Source organism: Tachysurus fulvidraco, chromosome 20, assembly GCF_022655615.1.
Source record: "Tachysurus fulvidraco isolate hzauxx_2018 chromosome 20, HZAU_PFXX_2.0, whole genome shotgun sequence".
In the NCBI taxonomy this organism is placed as follows: domain Eukaryota; kingdom Metazoa; phylum Chordata; class Actinopteri; order Siluriformes; family Bagridae; genus Tachysurus; species Tachysurus fulvidraco.
The window spans coordinates 18,507,773-18,525,916 of record NC_062537.1 but is presented as its reverse complement, the minus strand read 5'-3'; the positions used below and the strand labels follow the sequence as shown (position 1 = coordinate 18,525,916).

The 18,144-nt window shown below is 39.9% G+C and overlaps 1 protein-coding gene across 1 annotated transcript in view; it reads left to right on the top strand.

Moving 5' to 3' along the window:
- The first annotated feature begins 545 nt into the window (after positions 1-545).
- sppl3 (signal peptide peptidase 3) overlaps positions 546-18,144 on the top strand; it is a 33,047-nt gene continuing 15,448 nt past the window's right edge. Inside the window, exons 1-2 of the mRNA XM_027175354.2 lie at positions 546-974; positions 15,208-15,285. Of these exons, the coding sequence (XP_027031155.1) occupies positions 952-974; positions 15,208-15,285 (101 nt within the window). The 5' untranslated portion in view covers positions 546-951. The remainder of the gene's footprint in view (positions 975-15,207; positions 15,286-18,144) is intronic.

Genomic DNA, 18,144 nt, shown 5'->3' with positions numbered 1-18,144 from the left:
AGTGGTAGTGATAATGATAAAGAGAAGGAGCAGAGTATCAGTAGTAACATTATTAGTAGTAGCAAAAGCAGTAGTAGTAATAATAGTAATAGAAGTCTGAGGAAGAGCGGTATTAGGAGTAGTATTAGTAATAATAGTCATTGTTGTAATCAGTTTACAAAATATTTATTTATTTATGTATTTTTTTTTTGTTTGTGTGTTTTATTTAGCACTAAGAGCTTTGACACTCTGAAACTTTTCTGGGTAAATACATATATTTTCTTTTACGTAGAGACTCTCTGGTTAGGTGTTTATTTCGTTTGCACAAGTTTATTGTGACATCCCAATAGTCAAGTGCACAAAAAAAAAAATAAAGACTACAATTTGTGTGCAAGCAACGTTTATGTCTTTATTTATTTGTTTGTTTATTTATTGGTAACAGTTAAATAATCATAAGAACTATTCTAAATAATAATCCTCCGTGCACGCGCGAATCTTTCTGGTTTTACATGAAGTGCGATAGACGGCGCGCGTTCACGACCCTACGGCTACAAGGCGCGTCAACGAGGCGCGCGTTCCCGATGATCTCGCCATACAAAACAAAGCTCTCTGCGCCGCTTTCATTCGGGGTTTTATAGACCACAGGCTGGATCTGCATGCAGACGGAAAGGAAAATCCTCCAGGGGGAGGAAAAAAAATGGATTTACAGCTAGTCTAATAAGCGTTTCACACCTGGATCTGGGTAGTAAACAAAAAAAAAACAACAACAAGACGCCGCTTTAAGTGCTTTGTCTTTGGTCATTTACTGTTACAAGCCACCGTCTGGGGGGTGGAATAAGCGATCGCCATGTTGTTACCTAAAGGGCTTTACTGAAGAAGGTGGACGTTGAAAGTGTGGAGGGAATAATATCGTTTTATTTCCCTCTCTCCATCGCGGTCTCGCCGTTTTGCTGACTGTTTGTCCTCGGCGACATGGCGGAGCAAAGCTACTCCTGGTGAGTGCGCATTCGCCCAAACGGCCAAGGTTTCGGATTTAAAAGGCGTTTTTTTTTTTGTTTTTTTTTTTGCTTTTCTATTCGCTATTCGTAATGATCTACATTCCGACTCACTGTACGTGTACCTGTTTATCCCCCACCTGCACACCTGAGTGTTGTCATAAACACAGATAGATGCACGATTTCTATATAAATAGATGCACCAACAATGACGGGCTCACGTTTAAGCTTTGAGGCGTGCGTTAGGACGAGTCTTTACGCTTTTAGATGAAGCTACGAACACCACCGACTTGAAGAAAATATCTGTAGTGATTGCGATATTATATTGTGTGTGTGTTTTTGTTTTTAAAGCGTGTCCGATGTGTTAAACGCGACGGCTGGTTACAGTTGCATCCGCACTGAACAAGCGTTAGCTTTAGCCGCTGTGCTATTCACCAACAAAGACAAAAGCTAGTTAGCTAACAAGCTACATAGCAACCTGGGTGCCAAGCACTGGAGCTCCTAGTTGTGTATTTTAATACATTTTAGACACACAAATGACATCGACGTCGATTTTAAACCCGTATTTGTGTGAATCCTATATATATTTTATATATATAATGTACATACGGGACATCATTCACAACCTAGCAGATGTTTCTCTTTCCATAATTACGGTGCATTTTGGTTCAAAATACGAACAAGTACATCAGTGTTGTTTCGTATAAACCACTAATAAAACATATCGGAAGATTTTCCCCACATTTAACTTTGTAATGACGGAAACACAGATAGAGGAAGAGACGCTAATAGCAAGAGATGCTAGTTCGTGCTAGCAGCTAATCGCTAGCGACGCAATACTGGCTCATTAAAGGCAAAACAGTTTAGCTAGCTGCACATTTCCTGTCATTTTTACAGCTGTATTACTACAAACGGATCTATATTCGTTGTCTTATGTCTACATCTTTATTATCTTTATTTATATTGTCTTTGTGTATGAATGGTTTGTTTAGCCTGACAACATAGTAGCAGTTAGCAGTGCAGTAATTGCGGGTTTAGCCTCATTAACGCAGGCTAATCCTCGGAGCCCATTCACTACGATTTCCTTTACAAAACTCATTTAATTGTCTTTTTCTGTATAAATGTAAAATATCTGAATTGTCATCCCTTTTTAGAGAGAATCGAGGCCTTCTGTTTTTCTAGTTGTTCTCTCTCTCTCTCTCTCACACACACACACACACACACACACACAAGATCTGTGTTCACACTGGACTCAAAACCGATTTAAATCCATTTATTTGCTATGAAATGTTTTTTTTATGTCTGTGTATGACGGCAAAAGTATCAACATTTTCAGCTATTTGTATATTTTTATACATTTGAGCAAATAATTGACAGCTAAATGAAATGGCAGGTTCATGTCGTTTGATTTCTGGTCAGATTTATTTTTGTTCTGAGAAATTAAATGAATGAAATTAATCAGAAATCATTTGGTCGTGAGTTGAGATCAAACTTTAGCTTATGTCAGAAACTATAGCCTGACATTCGGTTTATCCTTAATAGCAGTAAACATTTGCTTCGCAGTGATAGGATGAAGCTCAGGACTGTAATGATTTAATCGTGTGATCGATTCATTTCTAGTTCATCCACCTGTTGAACTAAACAAGATCTTTTGGTTGAGACTTGTAGAATATTGAGACACAATTCAGCATGAAGATGTCTTAAAACCCCTGTTTATTACCTGCAGGTGCCTTACGGTTGTGCCCGAAGATATAAACTCACACACACACGATAGTTTTGATTCATAAGGCTAAAAAATTTGATTCCTGTTATTGATATGATTGAATTTAGAATTTTTATTTGTCAGGTAAGAATATTTTTATGTAAAGGGGGATGTATTGATATTAAGGGTGAAGTTAGAAACGGCTTGCTGGCAGTCATGAAAAAGATTAAATAGAGTTTTAAATGATTTTGCATTAAAGAGTGGATCTGTTTCTGATATAATTGATACACAGATTGTCAACTGAACACATGGCTGGGGTTGACAGCTTAAATATTTACAAATCAGGTGCCACACACTAGTTTGTACCTCATAAACAGAATCTTTATTCAGGAATTTGTATGAGAGTTCTGACCCAAAGAACAAAGATTTATTTTTAATCGGAGGATTGTGAACACCGATAGGATGCTCGTGTAGGAAGATGAGAAACTTAAACAATCTGTTATTTAAAATACCGACTTACTTTCACATCATAATAACGTTAGTTTACATGACTATCCTACTACGAGTTTCAGAGCTACGATTTTCTAGTCATAGTAATGCCGTATTTTAAAAACGCGATTTTCTTGCTTTTTGTTTTGTTCTGACAAACTTAACAAATTACATCAAACTTTTTTCTCAGTTTGCCGAGCTGCTTTAAGTGCACTTACACCCTTGCTAAACTAATTATTACATCAACTGCAACGTGTTTGTTTAAAACGCTTTGAGGTGTGCCACGTACATTGTTAATTTGTAATTTACATTTTTGTGTTAAACTTCTGGTTTGCTCTTCTGGTTCTGTTTGAAATTTATGGCCAGGTTTGTCACGTGATGTTGAATTGTTGATCAGAGAAGGTCACATTTAAATTAATGACTAGCGCTTGGTTTGTGTCAAACACAAGCCTAGTAAGTTTTGCAGTGTAACCTAGTAACCTAAGTGTTATGCTGAGGAGAATCTGACTTTGATAGGAGCGATACGATAGTGTACGAACGATAGTCGAACTATATGTCCTATTAGTAAATTCTAGTCTGATTTGTATTAGCAATTTTGTACTGAAGATACAAAGCTAAGGTAGCTAACAAGTAATGGAAGTTGCTTTTTGGACGCAGTTTTACTCCATAAATTTCCTGCTGGGATCACCAGAATTGCATGATTTTCACCCCTGTGTGTTTGTTTAAGCCTGTTGATCTTGGGCAGCATTTTGACTGAAAGATTCTGCTAAATACGATCCTCTCATCAGATCTGAGGATAATCCTTGAGAATTTTCTTTGTGATTTGTGCAAAGTAAGGAATCTTTGACGTTCATTAGGTTTGTGAGGGGGAACGAATTATACACCGTTCCGTAATATTACTCAAATATTTTCAAACCTGCTGGGATTTCAGCTATTTAATACCAGCGTACGTTCGTACAAGAACTCGCTCAGAAGGTGTGTTAAAATAGCAGTCTCATTTAAAACAGGAAAGGATTTGTGTTGGTATTTTAACCTCTCTGCTAATGAACACCTTCAGGAAGCCCTGCTCTTTTCTTCTATCACCCATCTCACATGCTTAAGGGGTCTTTACACATACTGAAACTTGCAATAACTAAGTGATGCTTATTTTCAATGGCAACAAGCGTTGGTGACTGTGTTGGCGTGTCCAGCAATGCTGAAAAGTTTACTTTATGCAAAAACAGAGTGACTCCCAATGGGAGTGAAGAGAATAGATCACACGCCGCTTCTCCTTCATTTCGTATGAGGTGATGTATGCTGCTGAATTTTATACCCAAACACCAATTGTCCCTACAGAGCGTTTAATTTAAACGGCATAAAACTCCCCTGAAATGCTAGTTGCTCCGTCCGCAGCTGAACAATATCACGACCAGTAGTAGATTAAAAATGCCTACTGAAGACTTCATAGTGCAGCAAAAGAATTGACGTCGAGTTACAGGGTGACCTTGTATTCATGGTTTATGGAGGATGCTCTTAATCCTATTCAATAAAATGTTACACACCTTTTTTTTTTTCTTTTTTTTTTTAAACCTCACTTTTATATGTTTATTAAAATTTCTGGCAAAAAAGCGAGTCTAACGCTTTTACGTTTACTTTTAATGATTTTAACGGTGGTGATGAGTAGAAAGTTATAAGTGTGCTGGTTTCTTTTCCCTTTTTTTTCTCTGCTGAATCGCTGAATAGAGAAGATGCAGTTATCGGTAATGTCAGTATAGAGTAATGTTCTGTAGTGACGTTACTCCCAGTAACCGAGCCAGATCATCCTAAGCGTAAGGGTTAGGTGTCCGATCTGAGTCGTCTGTCAGCATCCCGCACACGAGCAAGCTTGTTGGGACGGAGATAATAGGACACGCTCTGCATGTGTGAGATCTGCAGCATGTCCAATTATCTCCACCCAAAAGGTCAGGCAAATTTATTCACACCTTTTACAGTTTTTCATTTGGTGTGAAACTCCCTTTCCTTTCTTTCTCTAACAGCGCACATTCCTCTTCACACACAGCAATCTGACAACAACTCTGCTTGGCTTATTAAAGAATGACTGCAGAGCGTTTTTAGAAAGCGAGTCCGTTCCTTTAACGGGTGCTTCTTAATCAGCCTCTTTCTTTACCCCCATACACACGCACAAACTGTCTGAATGTCATAGGGCCTTTTCACACCTGGTCACTTCGTGTGTTTTCTCTGATCCAATAGCTATCCGATTTGTTAAAACTGTTCCACTTACATTAGGCCACATAAACGCGCCTCGGCGAATCGGATATCGATCTGATCTTTCTACTCCAGCCCAAAATGCAAATATATTTGACCTCATTTCCGGGTTAATTGAAACGGAACACACTTTGGTGTACGCGGTTTTCAGAATGCAATCAAAAAGAAGACGAAAAAACTCGTTACGACGGTTATGCTACAAAAAAAACAGCGTTTGCTGCGTTTTCGCTGGCAGCAGCGCGTTTTAAGACCTGACGAGACGCCTGGGTGAAAGATCGCCTGCGAGTGACGTACTTCCGTTTGGGAGGAGTTTAGCGCTGACGTATATGGCTCGAACAACCACGTTCATTTACATCTGTCCAGTTTCATCTGATATGCGTCACAGACCACCTCCTGAAGGGGTTTGAACCATCGGATTTATATCCGTCTTGAAACCGTTTCAGAGGGCATTTAGACCTGGACTTTTTACCATCGGATAGCTATCGGATCACAGAAAACGTATTAAGTGACCAGGTGTAAAAATCCCCATAAGGAACTTGTGATGCTTATGAAACACCAGGAAGCATAAACTGTGATATAAATAATGCACTCTGTGGAGGGGGTGAGATACAGGACTACGTGGAGGTGGAGTCATGCTACCACTCCTTTCAAATGATCTGGTGCTTGCTTTTGCTCTGATAACACAAATATTTGCAGACAACCACAGTGTTCTTTACAGAGCACAACTTGTGCATTTTAACAGCTTAAAATTAGATGTTGTGGAACATCTGACAGATGAGTTGGTTCCTCCCTCTCTCTCTCTCTCTCTCTCTCGCTCACACTTACTTAGACCTGGCATATCCAAACTCTTCCATCCTGAAGGCTTTCCTGAGTTCTGCCTAATAAAATGCTTACAGAGCAGACTTTACTTTATTAAACACGTATTTTTTAAGCGTTTATTATTAGTCTCAGGTTATGTGGAGTATCGGCCGTGCAAGTCTCCGTGTATGAGCTGTTGCCATAGAAACAATAACCATCGTGAACGTAAGCCTATAGTTCATGTTACAGCTGGGACTCTCTTTCTGTTGTGTGTATAAATAACATATTCTGACCGGTCAGCTTTGAGAATTCGACGTGCTGCAGTACAAGGACACGTGAGTCGCGTACAACGTGATTCACACATGTCTTAGACCTGATAGTGAAAAACAGTGTATTAAGATTCATAATTAAATTATTGTGAACTGTACGCCATGTTCTCAGGTGAACTATTGTGACCATGTAAATAATTGTATTAAGGCGTAAAACATTGAACGATTACACTCTCAGTGGGCGGGGCTAACCGACACAGATCAGACTCAGAGTTTGAATGAGTTCCACTGTGCAGGGACAGTGTAAATGTGTCACAATACGTTATAGTATATCATATAACCAGTTGTTGGTCAATGCGTGCTTTGCAGATGGTTGAAACCGGAGAATTGCGTCCCATCTCAGATGCCATCAGACTTGTACGATGAGATTCCACGCTATCTTCAGTACGTACACCGTTAAAGAAAACGGTCATGTCGATCTAGATAAAAAATGTTTAAAGATGAACGCGTAGATGGAAAAATACAGACATGCATGCGTAAAGGTGGGGGATATTAGGCAGCATGTGAACTAGTGGAAGAAGTGGAAGGATCGGCTTGTAACAAAAAATAAAAAATTAGCAGTAAACCGTAGCCTACCAAGAAAGTCTTTGGTCACTATCTTCCTCCTATAAGGCAAGAAGTAGGATGTGTTAATATAGGATCAGCTTTCCAGCGCTGGAGAGAACTGAAGGAGCAGGAAGTTGGCCACATATTCACAGATTGGAGTTTCCCGACTCAATAATTCCTGAGCTAAACGCTGTTACTACACAAATAACACCTATTGTACGGTTCTTCAGAGATGCTCTTTCTCTGGAAGGGTTGCGTCACTCGATCTTACTCTCTCAAATAGCCCAAACATGTGTTGTTAGATTCGGGTCAGGCCATGATGTAGTTTAGACACTTAGCCAGGCTGTAGTTTAGAACCCCTCGTGTGATTTTGGCAGTGCTCTGGATTCTTATCGTGTCTGAGCATTTCTCTTCTGCCAGAAAGGAAAATGTTAATTTCGTTGTCGGACGATTTTCGAACACAAAACGATAACTGAATAAAACTCGTGCACCAGAACGAAAACCACGACAAAATCTTTTGACGTTTTGTCAACAAATAAAAATGAGATCCAATCAGAACTAATTTAGTCAATGAACGTGTTTAGGGATTAGTTGGGATCCTATCTAATCACAACTCGCGTATTTGTGCCTGGCGGAGGTCAGACACGCATTGGATCTAGTGCGGATAGTCAGTATGACCAGCCTTCATGCGCGTCGTTTGTGGACGACAAAATGTCCATGCTCGGAAAAAGAAAGACGAGTGCAGACATAAGGACACGTTTCACATGTAAAGTCAAGGAAAATAAGAACAATAAATGCAAACGCTTCATAAATGCAACAAACTCGAAGCAACATTTGCAGGCCACTTGTCCAGTTATCCATTCGGAGGTGTGTTTCTGCCAAAGGAACAACATTATTAACGGTTACACTTTAATTATTTAGGGAGATTTATTATTAAAATTTATGATGGTTGACTGTTTTCCTGTTGCACAAATGGCACTTTTCGTACAATACGTTCTTACAATATTCTGTTTCCTGAAGGTTTTGTTTCATACGCTGTTTCTTAAGAACAATGCATATCCTTTTAGGAAGAACAGACAGGATGCTGTTGCACTTTCTTAAAATGTTTTTGAAAATTTCCAAATATTTGAAGGTGAAATGTATTTTTACACACAATGTGTTATGTACGTTTTTTTTGTTTTTTTTAAAAGAGTATTCGGTCTTATTAATGAAATTCACATGCCATCTGTTGTGGTCTTATTCAGGGAGAGCAGGTCTACTTGATAACGCAAGGTCAGGTAAATAAAGTATTCTGTTTTTTTTTTTTTTTAAAGGGAAAACTGTGTGTTGTTCTTTTTATAACCTCAGTATCATCTCATAGCAGGTTTAATCGATTTAAACCTCACATGTTTAAAGGTGGGGTCTCCGTCGTTTGAAAGCCAATGTTGACATTTGAAAACGCCAAAACAAACACTCCCCAACCCAAATGAGTCCCGCCCCTGTATTTATAGCTCCGCCCCACACATACACCAGACAAGTATAACCCAATTATAACCCAGACAAGTATTATGGCGGAACCTGTTGGGGCAGCTGGCCGAGGGGAGATTTTTATCAATGAATGAGCTTCATGAGTAATACTATGGTAATACAAATGTTTTTGTAGTACTGTGTGTTGTACCGTGAAAGGTTTATCTCCATTTCACGCAGAAGACGTTCAGTTCTCTCCAGCGCTGGAAAGCTGACCCTATATTAACACGTCCTACGTGTTGCCTTATCGTAAGCCTTTCTTCGCTTTCTTTTTGTTTTTATCCTCCATGTCCATGTTAAAACCGCTTTCTGCTAATGTCACACGTGCACACTGAACACTCTCTCCGTCCATATTGACAAGACACGCCCCTTTCTGCTCATTGGCTACACATTGGTTTTGGTTTTGTTTTTCTTTTGGCGGCCCAACGCAGTTTTCTGAAGCATTTCTCAAACAACGGAGACCCCACCTTTGAGGGAAACTTTTACGGCCCTGCGCTAATAAGTCGTGTGATATTTATTAAACTAAAACTAGCCTAAATTACTTTAGACTAAATCATAACTAAAACTAAATTATATTTTAGTCAAAGGACTAACTAAAGGGGACAGTTCTAGTCAAAGGTTTAATCTTGCAAGTTTGTGCTGAAAAACAAGCAAACCTGCAAGTTCGTGGCTGCAGTATAAAGAGTTTGATGATCTGCATTGACCTTTTTGTGCTGTCTGATATGACACAGATGATTCATGCTCACGATCAGGTCTGAAGCACATCCCTGTCTGTTTGTCTGAGCCAGATCTTCAGGCACTGAACATGGCCATGTTGTGTTAACAAAGGTTGGGGTGGCTGCAGGTTTTCATTCCACTATACCACCTGTTTCCACCTGTGCAGTCAGTTGATCTTGGCTTTAACTAGTTTTAGGTCTGAGAAATGAAAACCTGCACCCATGCTGTCCTTTCTAGATTTGATTGGACATCTCTGTTGTAGATCAGAATGCCCATTGCTGCTCTGGTTGGTGGCGGCACCCGCAGCCTTGGGTTGGTGGTTGGTTTTCACTTCGGTTGTGTTTTATGTAGAGCTACGATGCAGACATGCTAATGGACACGTTTCATAGTTTCAGAATCGTTGTTTATGCAATTAGGAAAATTGACATCATCAGTAAAGAGTAGTGAACCATCCCAGAAGCAGCCATGCAAGCCCAAGACACTACCAACACCATGCTTCACAGATGTATCGGATCATGAGCAGATCCTTTCGTTCTCCACACTGTGACATTCCGAGGTACATCCTGATCGTTTGTGGCTCATTTCTGTTCTATCTTGTAGGAAGGCCTCGATATTCCTGTTTTTTTTTTTTTTTCTTTCTAAACATTTAATTGATACCTTTACCCCCTGCCCTGTGGAGGTTGTCGGTGACATTTCTGACTTATTTGGGTTTTTTCCCCCCATCATCCACTGCTGTTGTATTTCTCGGCTGACCTGTTCGATGTCTGCTTGACAGTTCATCGAGACTATTTCTTTCTTTATCAGGACTTTGCTTTGGCAGCGTACAGCATTCGTGTAATAGTTCTGTTAACTCCGCTTCATAATGGGTTTATTTTCTCCAATCGTCAGCTCTTTCGCCCGTCATATTGAATTATCCTTTTTAACAATGAACCCACAACAAGCCTTCACAGGGTCTCAGACCAAGTGTCGTCATTCAGAGCTGGTAATTGTTTAAATGCTCAGACTAACAGGACTCACCTGGGTTTGGTGATGCAAATATCTGAAAACGAAAGCTGAAATCCTGATCCTCATTGTCTTATAGTCTCAAACCCAGATGTCTTCGGCGTGTAGTTGCTGTCTGAGTGTTTCCAGAGAGGCGTGGGGTATGTGAGAACGGCTGGGGGTGTAGCGGTGTCTGTGCCCTATTTGCACTTTTCTGCATTACAATAAATGTCTGTGTGGCTTCTGACTGACAGGAAGAACTAGTCTAGATGTTTGTCGTGATAACTTTAATCATTCCAAACCTACGTCAACCCTGTTATATTCCTGACAATCCTTTAACTCGCCAGAGATGATCAGTTTTTTATTAAAGCATGTCTCACACACGATACTATAGTAAATTAGGAGTGTGTATTTGGATTAAATGAAACGTGACAATCCTGCTGCACTACTGTGTATATGTATTAAACTCCAGGGTCTGATTTTTACCTCACATTCGTCTGGTTCCGATTTACTTTTGCAGGCTTACACGTGTAAACAATTAATACACAAACCGGCATGGATTTGAGGAATGATTCTTAGGGCCTTTTTACACCCGGTCACTTCGTGTGTTGTCTCTGATCCGATAGCTATCTGATTTGTTAAAACTGTTCCATTTACATTAGGCTACATAAACGTGTCTCGGCGAATCTGATGTCGATCTGATCTTTCTACTCCCACCCAATATGCAAATAGATTTCACCTCATTTCCGGGGTAATTGAAATGGGACACGTTTTGATGTATGTGGTTGCTACAAAAACAGCATTTACTGTTTGCTGCATTTTCGCTGGTGGCAGCAGTGCATTTTAAGCCCAACGAGACGCCTGGGTGAAGGATCGGAGCAGCGCTGGTGGGAAAACATATTTGTTTCTGGCGCGATGCACGACTCGTGAGTCACCTGCGAGTTAGGTACTTCCGTTTGGGAGGAGTTTATCGCTGACGTATGTGGCTTGAACAACCACGTTCATTTACACCTGTCGAGTTTCATCTGAAATGTGTCCCAGACCACCTCCTGAAGGGGTTTGAACCATCGGATTTATATCCGTCTCGAAATCGTTTCGGAGGGCATTTAGACCTGGTCTTTTTACCATCGGATAGCTATCTGATCACAGAAAACGCATGAAGTGACCAGATGTAAAATAAAACCCCATAGATAGTAAGACAGCAGGTTATTCCCAGCAAAGCCTGAAACATATGATCCGACACAGAGTTGATGCTTACAGGAAAATAACTAGCGAATAAATGCAACGCGTATTCCACTCCTAAAACTGTAAAGAGCGAGCCTCGTAGTGTAAGTGCATGGAAACGTACACTTGCTATTCAATGTTTTGTTAAATAAAAAATCTAATCAGTATGATGGTAAAAATGAGTTAAACTAGTGTTTGATCATTCTGGAATTTAATATTTAGCACGAAATAAACAAAAGATGTCTATGTACTACAGCAGCGGCAGCCAACCTGCGGCTCTTTGCCCGGTTTCATGCGGCTCTTGCGTTCATACGGAAGTTGGTATTTGTGTCTTTTTAATATGCGTGTTCGTGTCACTTGAGTTCAATACGGTATTTTCGTCAAACGCGCATGTGAGTGGGATGAAAATACCTCAAAGTTTCCCAGTAGGAGCAAGATCATTTGAGTAAACAATTTGTGTCAAGGTGCTGTTCGTGTGCTCATGTGTATGATGTGGCTCTTTGCGGTAACACAGTAAAAAATGTGGCTCTTGGTCTCTGACCGGTTGGCCACCACTGTGCTACAGAGATGTTTTCTGAGTGGTACAAGCAATATTGTCAGTGGAACGCATCGAATGCTTGTGAAAGCAAATTCAGTCGGATTAAGAAATGAATCGATTGGATCGCAGATTTAATATGATTTTTTTTATTGTAGAACGAGTTTAAAAAGATTCGATGTGTCCAGCGCTTCTTGTCATGTTGCCGCTCATATCGCCTTACACACGCTTTGTGTAAAATCAAACCGGTAGCCTGTACGTGCCATGAGCATGACATCAGATAAACTACGCTAAAGCATAACATCATTGAGAGCACTCGATTTCACTGTCTGACTAGAGAGCATGAGATGGTGCACACACATCAGGTTTGCATTTCTGTGGTGTGATGCGCTGACATTTATTTACACTGCAGTGTGTGTGGCCGGGGATCAAAGGGACGTGCACCACAATGACGTTGCGACTCAAACTGTATACTCCAGTTGTTGAGGTTTTACTCTAGCAGTGTTTCTCCATTATAGCTAGTGTTTGCCTTCGAAATCCTCTCGGTCCGGTCTGAAACAATGAGGACGGACTGTAACCGGAGAAAACCTGTAACACAAAGCCAGACTGGTTAGTTGATTGTTTCTGAGGTTAAGCTGAGGTTCTGTTGGATTTTACAGAACAGTTAGTGGTGGTCTTGCTAAGCTGCTTTGTAAATGGGCGGAGCTTATTCACTCCAGGGCGAGACAGAGAGACTAGAAATGTAAGGGTTCAGTATTTCTGAGAAAGTCAGTGTCTTTTCACAGGGCATCACAGACCTGACTGAGTTTCTGACTGACTTCCACTGATCTAGTTTTCTTTCTGTCATCATTTGACTCGTTCACTCTCATCACGTCAGTGCAGATTTCTGCTTTGCACAGATGTTTACTTTGCACTCATTGAGCGTCAGCCCCCCCCCCGCGCTTTACTCTTTCCTGCAAAGCACCATTTCACATCGTCTCATTATCATAAACATACTTTTGAATTTCATTCCCCTTTTTTTTTTGAAAATTCATTGACTTTTTTTTTAAATCTGTTTTTGTGCATTTTATTTCACATAAAATATTTAAAAATGTTTTTTTTAAAAATTCCAATTTATTATTATTATTTTCTTTTTTTATGTTAATTGTCGAACATTTTTGCAACTACATTTTTATAAAAATCGTACCGTAACACAGGTGATGAGACGTACAGACAGACACGGAGCGCGTGAGACGTACAGATAGACATTGCATCATCGTCATAATCAGGTGGTCGGGATGGTTTATAACTGCGAGTGTTCATTAGCTGTGAGTGATCTCATTAGGACCTTGAGGTAAATGATGTACGCTTGGGCTCTGTGGTGGACAGCATTAGAGACGCTGATTAAATACTTGTATAGCAAAGTCTCCCTGAACAGTTTCACAAAATGAATTTATTCCAGTCGATCTTGATCAATTTAGAACCGTCCCACTTCTCAGCCACAGTGACGGACAGAATCTGCCGGTGATTCCCGATGCCGTTGTCGGTGCTTGTGAAGGTGCCATTTTTGTGAAATTGATGACACTGCTGAAAAACTGAAAAAAGAATTTTCTGCACATCATATTCAAGGCTAGACCGTGTTCTGGTTTGTTCTTAATGATCCCTATACGTCTGTGTGTTCCCTTTATGTTTTTTTTCTCCAGTAAGGTAACGTGACTCTCACAGGAGCTGAACACATTCCACACCCTCGGGGTGTTTGTGTGCAGGTTTGGGGTTGAGTTCACAGCTTAGCCTAAAGGTTAATGCATCCATAAATGCTGTTTGCTTTCTGCTTCGTCTCCCTTTTCTTTGTTTGTCCATTCTTCAGCATGGGGGCCACAGACCTGGAAATGCTGAACAACACGTCACACAAAGTGGACGGTTAACACGTTTGCAAATTTACGCATGGCAGCCACTTTATTTAGTCCGACCGCAGCTTAACAAGGCCGTGTGTTCCTACAAAGTGTTTTATTCCTCTTGTACTACAGAGGTTGAAATTTTTTATTTTATTTGCGAGTCGTTGTTTTAAAAATTGTGGAAAATCAGTAAGGAGTTTAAACGGTAAGAACGCTAATCGTTTGTACCAGAGCTTTCTCTTATTTCTCTTTCTCCTGTATTGTTCCGTAACACAAAACACAGCTTGTTACTACAGAGGACCTGCAAAACACACAAACTCCTCCTGTAGCTCAGGTTTCTGTTTAGAGTATGAATAATTATGTAAACATTGCTTTCGGCTGGTGCTGGTCGGAGTTTACAGATATTACAGAACGGATATTACAGAAACTTGTGTGCCAAGGTACACACGTGGAATAACGTGGGGTCTTTGTCCCCCTTTTGTACGAACGAGGAAGTGGAGAATTCGGTACAGAACAGTGCCGTTTGTTTGGATTATTGAAGCCTTGATTGCAGAACTCTGTATGATGGACCATGAGTGTTAATAAAGTAAAAATCACCACCACGAACACTTGACCTGGCAGCTTGGTTCTTTACATCACTTGAAACACTTCTAGCATCTGTTTGCGTGCTAGTCACTCGTACCACACAGGTGATCAACCCGAGCGCTCGGTTTAAATACACACACAAACATAAAGTGTTGCCTGACTACATGATCGTAAGGTGATTTATAGATAATGTGCTGTGACCTCATTACTGCTGGAAAAGTTCCAGAAGCTTTTTTTTTGTAGGCTTGTCAAGATGTTTTTGTGCCTTTAGCACTGATCCTGAATTACATTTCATTTGTAAAGCAGCAGTGTATTTACATGAATGCAGAGCTTCCTGTTGTTCTTGCGGATCCTCTTGTACTGGTTCAGGTGGGAGCTTATTTTAGCTCTGTGGTGTTCTGTGGGGGAAAAAATGGTGTGTGTATATAAAGTATGTGAATATATTAGAATAAAAACATTCCAACCAAAGCTTGCTTATAATTGGTTGAATGACTGCAAAGAAAATCTTTTTAGCTCATTATTGTTGTTTTTTTGTTGTTGTAATATTTCATTATTTCTGATTCGGATCTCGGGTGCAAACGAGCTAGAAGAATGGTTTAAGAGAGACTTTTTTAAGGAAGGATTCTTTCGACAATTCTTATAAGAACAATTATCTTTTTTTCTTTCTTTTTGACTTTTTTTTTTTTGTTGTTTCTTTTCCTAGGGCGTACTCCCTTGTCGACTCCAGCCAGGTGTCCACCTTCCTCATTTCCATCCTCCTCATCGTCTATGGCAGCTTCAGGTAAGTGTCCAAAGCTCTGTCTAATACATATTTAAACATGTGTACGTGATGATGAGAGTTTTGACTTTCCTGACATGCTCGGGTCTGCCCAGCTACAGCACCGGAGCAGAAGGACGAGGGTCTGAAGGGTGTTTTCACAGCTTTAAATGAATCTTATGACTCATTTTACAGTGAAATGACACCTTTAATTAATTCACCTATGATTCAGGTCTAAGGCTAATAGATGTTATGTACTAATATAAAAAATACTGAGAGGTTTAGTTAAATTTGTTAGATGTTTCCAGTGACATTATTCAGAGTTCAGATTTGAGGGATTCATAAATAGATGATATAAAAAAAATAAATGGTTCATTTCGGATAAATGATTGTGGGTGGTGGGGAATGATTTGTGCTTTGCTTGTGGAATTGTAGGAAGGATTGTGGTAGAAATGGAGGGAAGGATGGATGGATGGATGTAGAGCTGGAGGGAAGGATGGATGGATGGATGTAGAGCTGGAGGGAAGGATGGATGGATGGATGTAGAGATGGATGGATGTAGAGATGGATGGATGGGAGTAGGGATGGGTGGAGGTAGGGATGGATGGATGGATGGGTGGATGTAGAGATGGATGGATGGTTTGTTGGAAGGGTGGATTGATGGATGAAGAGATGGATGGATGGTTTGTTGGATGGATGGATGGAAGGACGATTCTTCGGAGTGTTAAATTGACGTCTAGTTTTTAAAAGCCCAGAATTTTGGGTTGTCCTGATCTATAAAAAAAAGCTCAGCAGTTATTTATACTTTGTATTCTAGCTTATATCCATGACAACATAGGGCTGGGCGATATGGCCAACAACCGTATCACGATATCAGTGTTTCATAACGGTCGATATCGTTATATATTGAACTTTTTTATGACCCATTTAAAATAAGGACCAGGAGAAAAATGTATTACATTTAAACATTTTTATTTTAAGCTTAACCTTCCTCTTATCATAATCCCTTCAGTTATTAAGACAGAAATGTCAACAACCAGGAAAACCAAATAAATAAAATGTAAACATAAGTCTAAAGTCACAATGAACACTTAACAATTATCTCTTAACATTTAAGGTGCGAAATGAAAGAAAATGTAAGAAATGCTTCATAAAGTGTAATAAAATAGTGCAAAGTGTTAAATATAAACATCTGAGAAGTTAGTGCAAGTTTAGTGCGAGGAAGTTCACTAGCTGTTCACCTTCTGGTGAATAAAGTGTTTTTAAAACATGTGCAGTTTTGTAAACATAAATAAAACTGAGGTAGACTGAGATACATCTGTAATATAAAACACAAACCTGATACACGACAGTAACATTGTATGAAATATAAAACCTGCAGAAATATGAAGTAACTCAGTTTGTTCTTACTCTAATCATACTTGAAGTTGAACTATTTAAGTATATTTTTGTAGACTTATAATTAGGGCTGTAGCTATCGAATATTTTAGTAATCGAGTATTCTATCAAAAATTTCATCGAGTAATCGATAAAATGTATTTTTGCTTAATTAAAGGGCAATATTAAACATACAAGAGAAAATAAGATGGGCCTCTTAAAATTAATAACTGGTTAATTAACTTTTTTTTTTTATTTTTATTTGATGCATACAACAATATTTTCTATCAAACATAAATATTTGCTTTGAAGAAATGTTTCCTGCTGCTGAAAACAGACGCTCTAATAGTGTCCCAAAATGAATTAAAAGAGGCTTTGAGGCAGAAAAATTTGCCTCAAAAAATGCCGGCGAGCTGACTTTTCCTCTTTTATTTACAATTCCCGCGCTCGCTGCGGCGCTCACTTTCTGCTCATCAGTCGCCGGTTACTGAAGAGGCAACCAGCACGAGACAACGATATGGCGCAACCAAACACGATACTGTTACATGATTGGCTGTTAGAGTGTCACTCTCTACGTTGCTAGGTTACCAGAGAGCGAGCACCTTTGTTAATGCAACCAAACTTGCTTCGCGACTTCTGTTTTCTCCCGACGAAGAATAAAAAACATTGACCGTCTTATCGAGCACATTTTATATCGCTATCGATCACGTGCCTATCGCAATACTTATCGTTATCGTTATATCGCCCAGCCCTATGACAACATTAACCTCAGGAGAGTGCAGTCACACACGTGGTGCTAAACCGAAATCCACAGGATTCAGTGCTACACACTTCCTCTTCCTACTTCCACATTTGGAAACCCCAGGTTTCACATCTAAAGAAGACTCAGCAGCTCGGCCTGAGATTGCCGGATAATCTCAGGATATGATGGGAAATAAACTGTCGTAACGCACTTTGGAAACACCACAAAATCTTTTAAAACATTCATTTCATTTCATTTGTCTGTAAACACAACCGATTTAGATCGTTCATCAAGCCGTCGTTTATTATTCTAAACTTCAAATAGAATTCTTTTCGAACTTTCTGCTTAAAACTCTCCATGTTTATTTTGAACTGCACCAGTGCCTTTCGGAGTCTGAAGGTTTCCCTGATAGTGAGTGATGAAATCAGCAGATGGTGAATTGTGTCTGTGCAAACTGTTTCTCTGCTGCTGCCAAGTTGGCCAAGAGCCAAATGGACACAAAAGTCCAAAAGAATTCCGTCTCGATGGCGTCCCAGACTCTGGTGATGAAGCGTTTGACTAGAAGAAGCAGCAGCCATTTTTTTTTCACATATTCATTATAGCACAATGAAATTCATTCTTCTCATATTCGAGCTTTTTGGAAGTCGGGGTCAGACGGCAGGGTCAGACATGATGCCGTGCCCATGGAGCGAAGACGGTCAAGGGCCTTTTCTCAGGGGCCCGACAGTGGCAGTGCTGGGACTTAAACCCTGACGTCCATACCT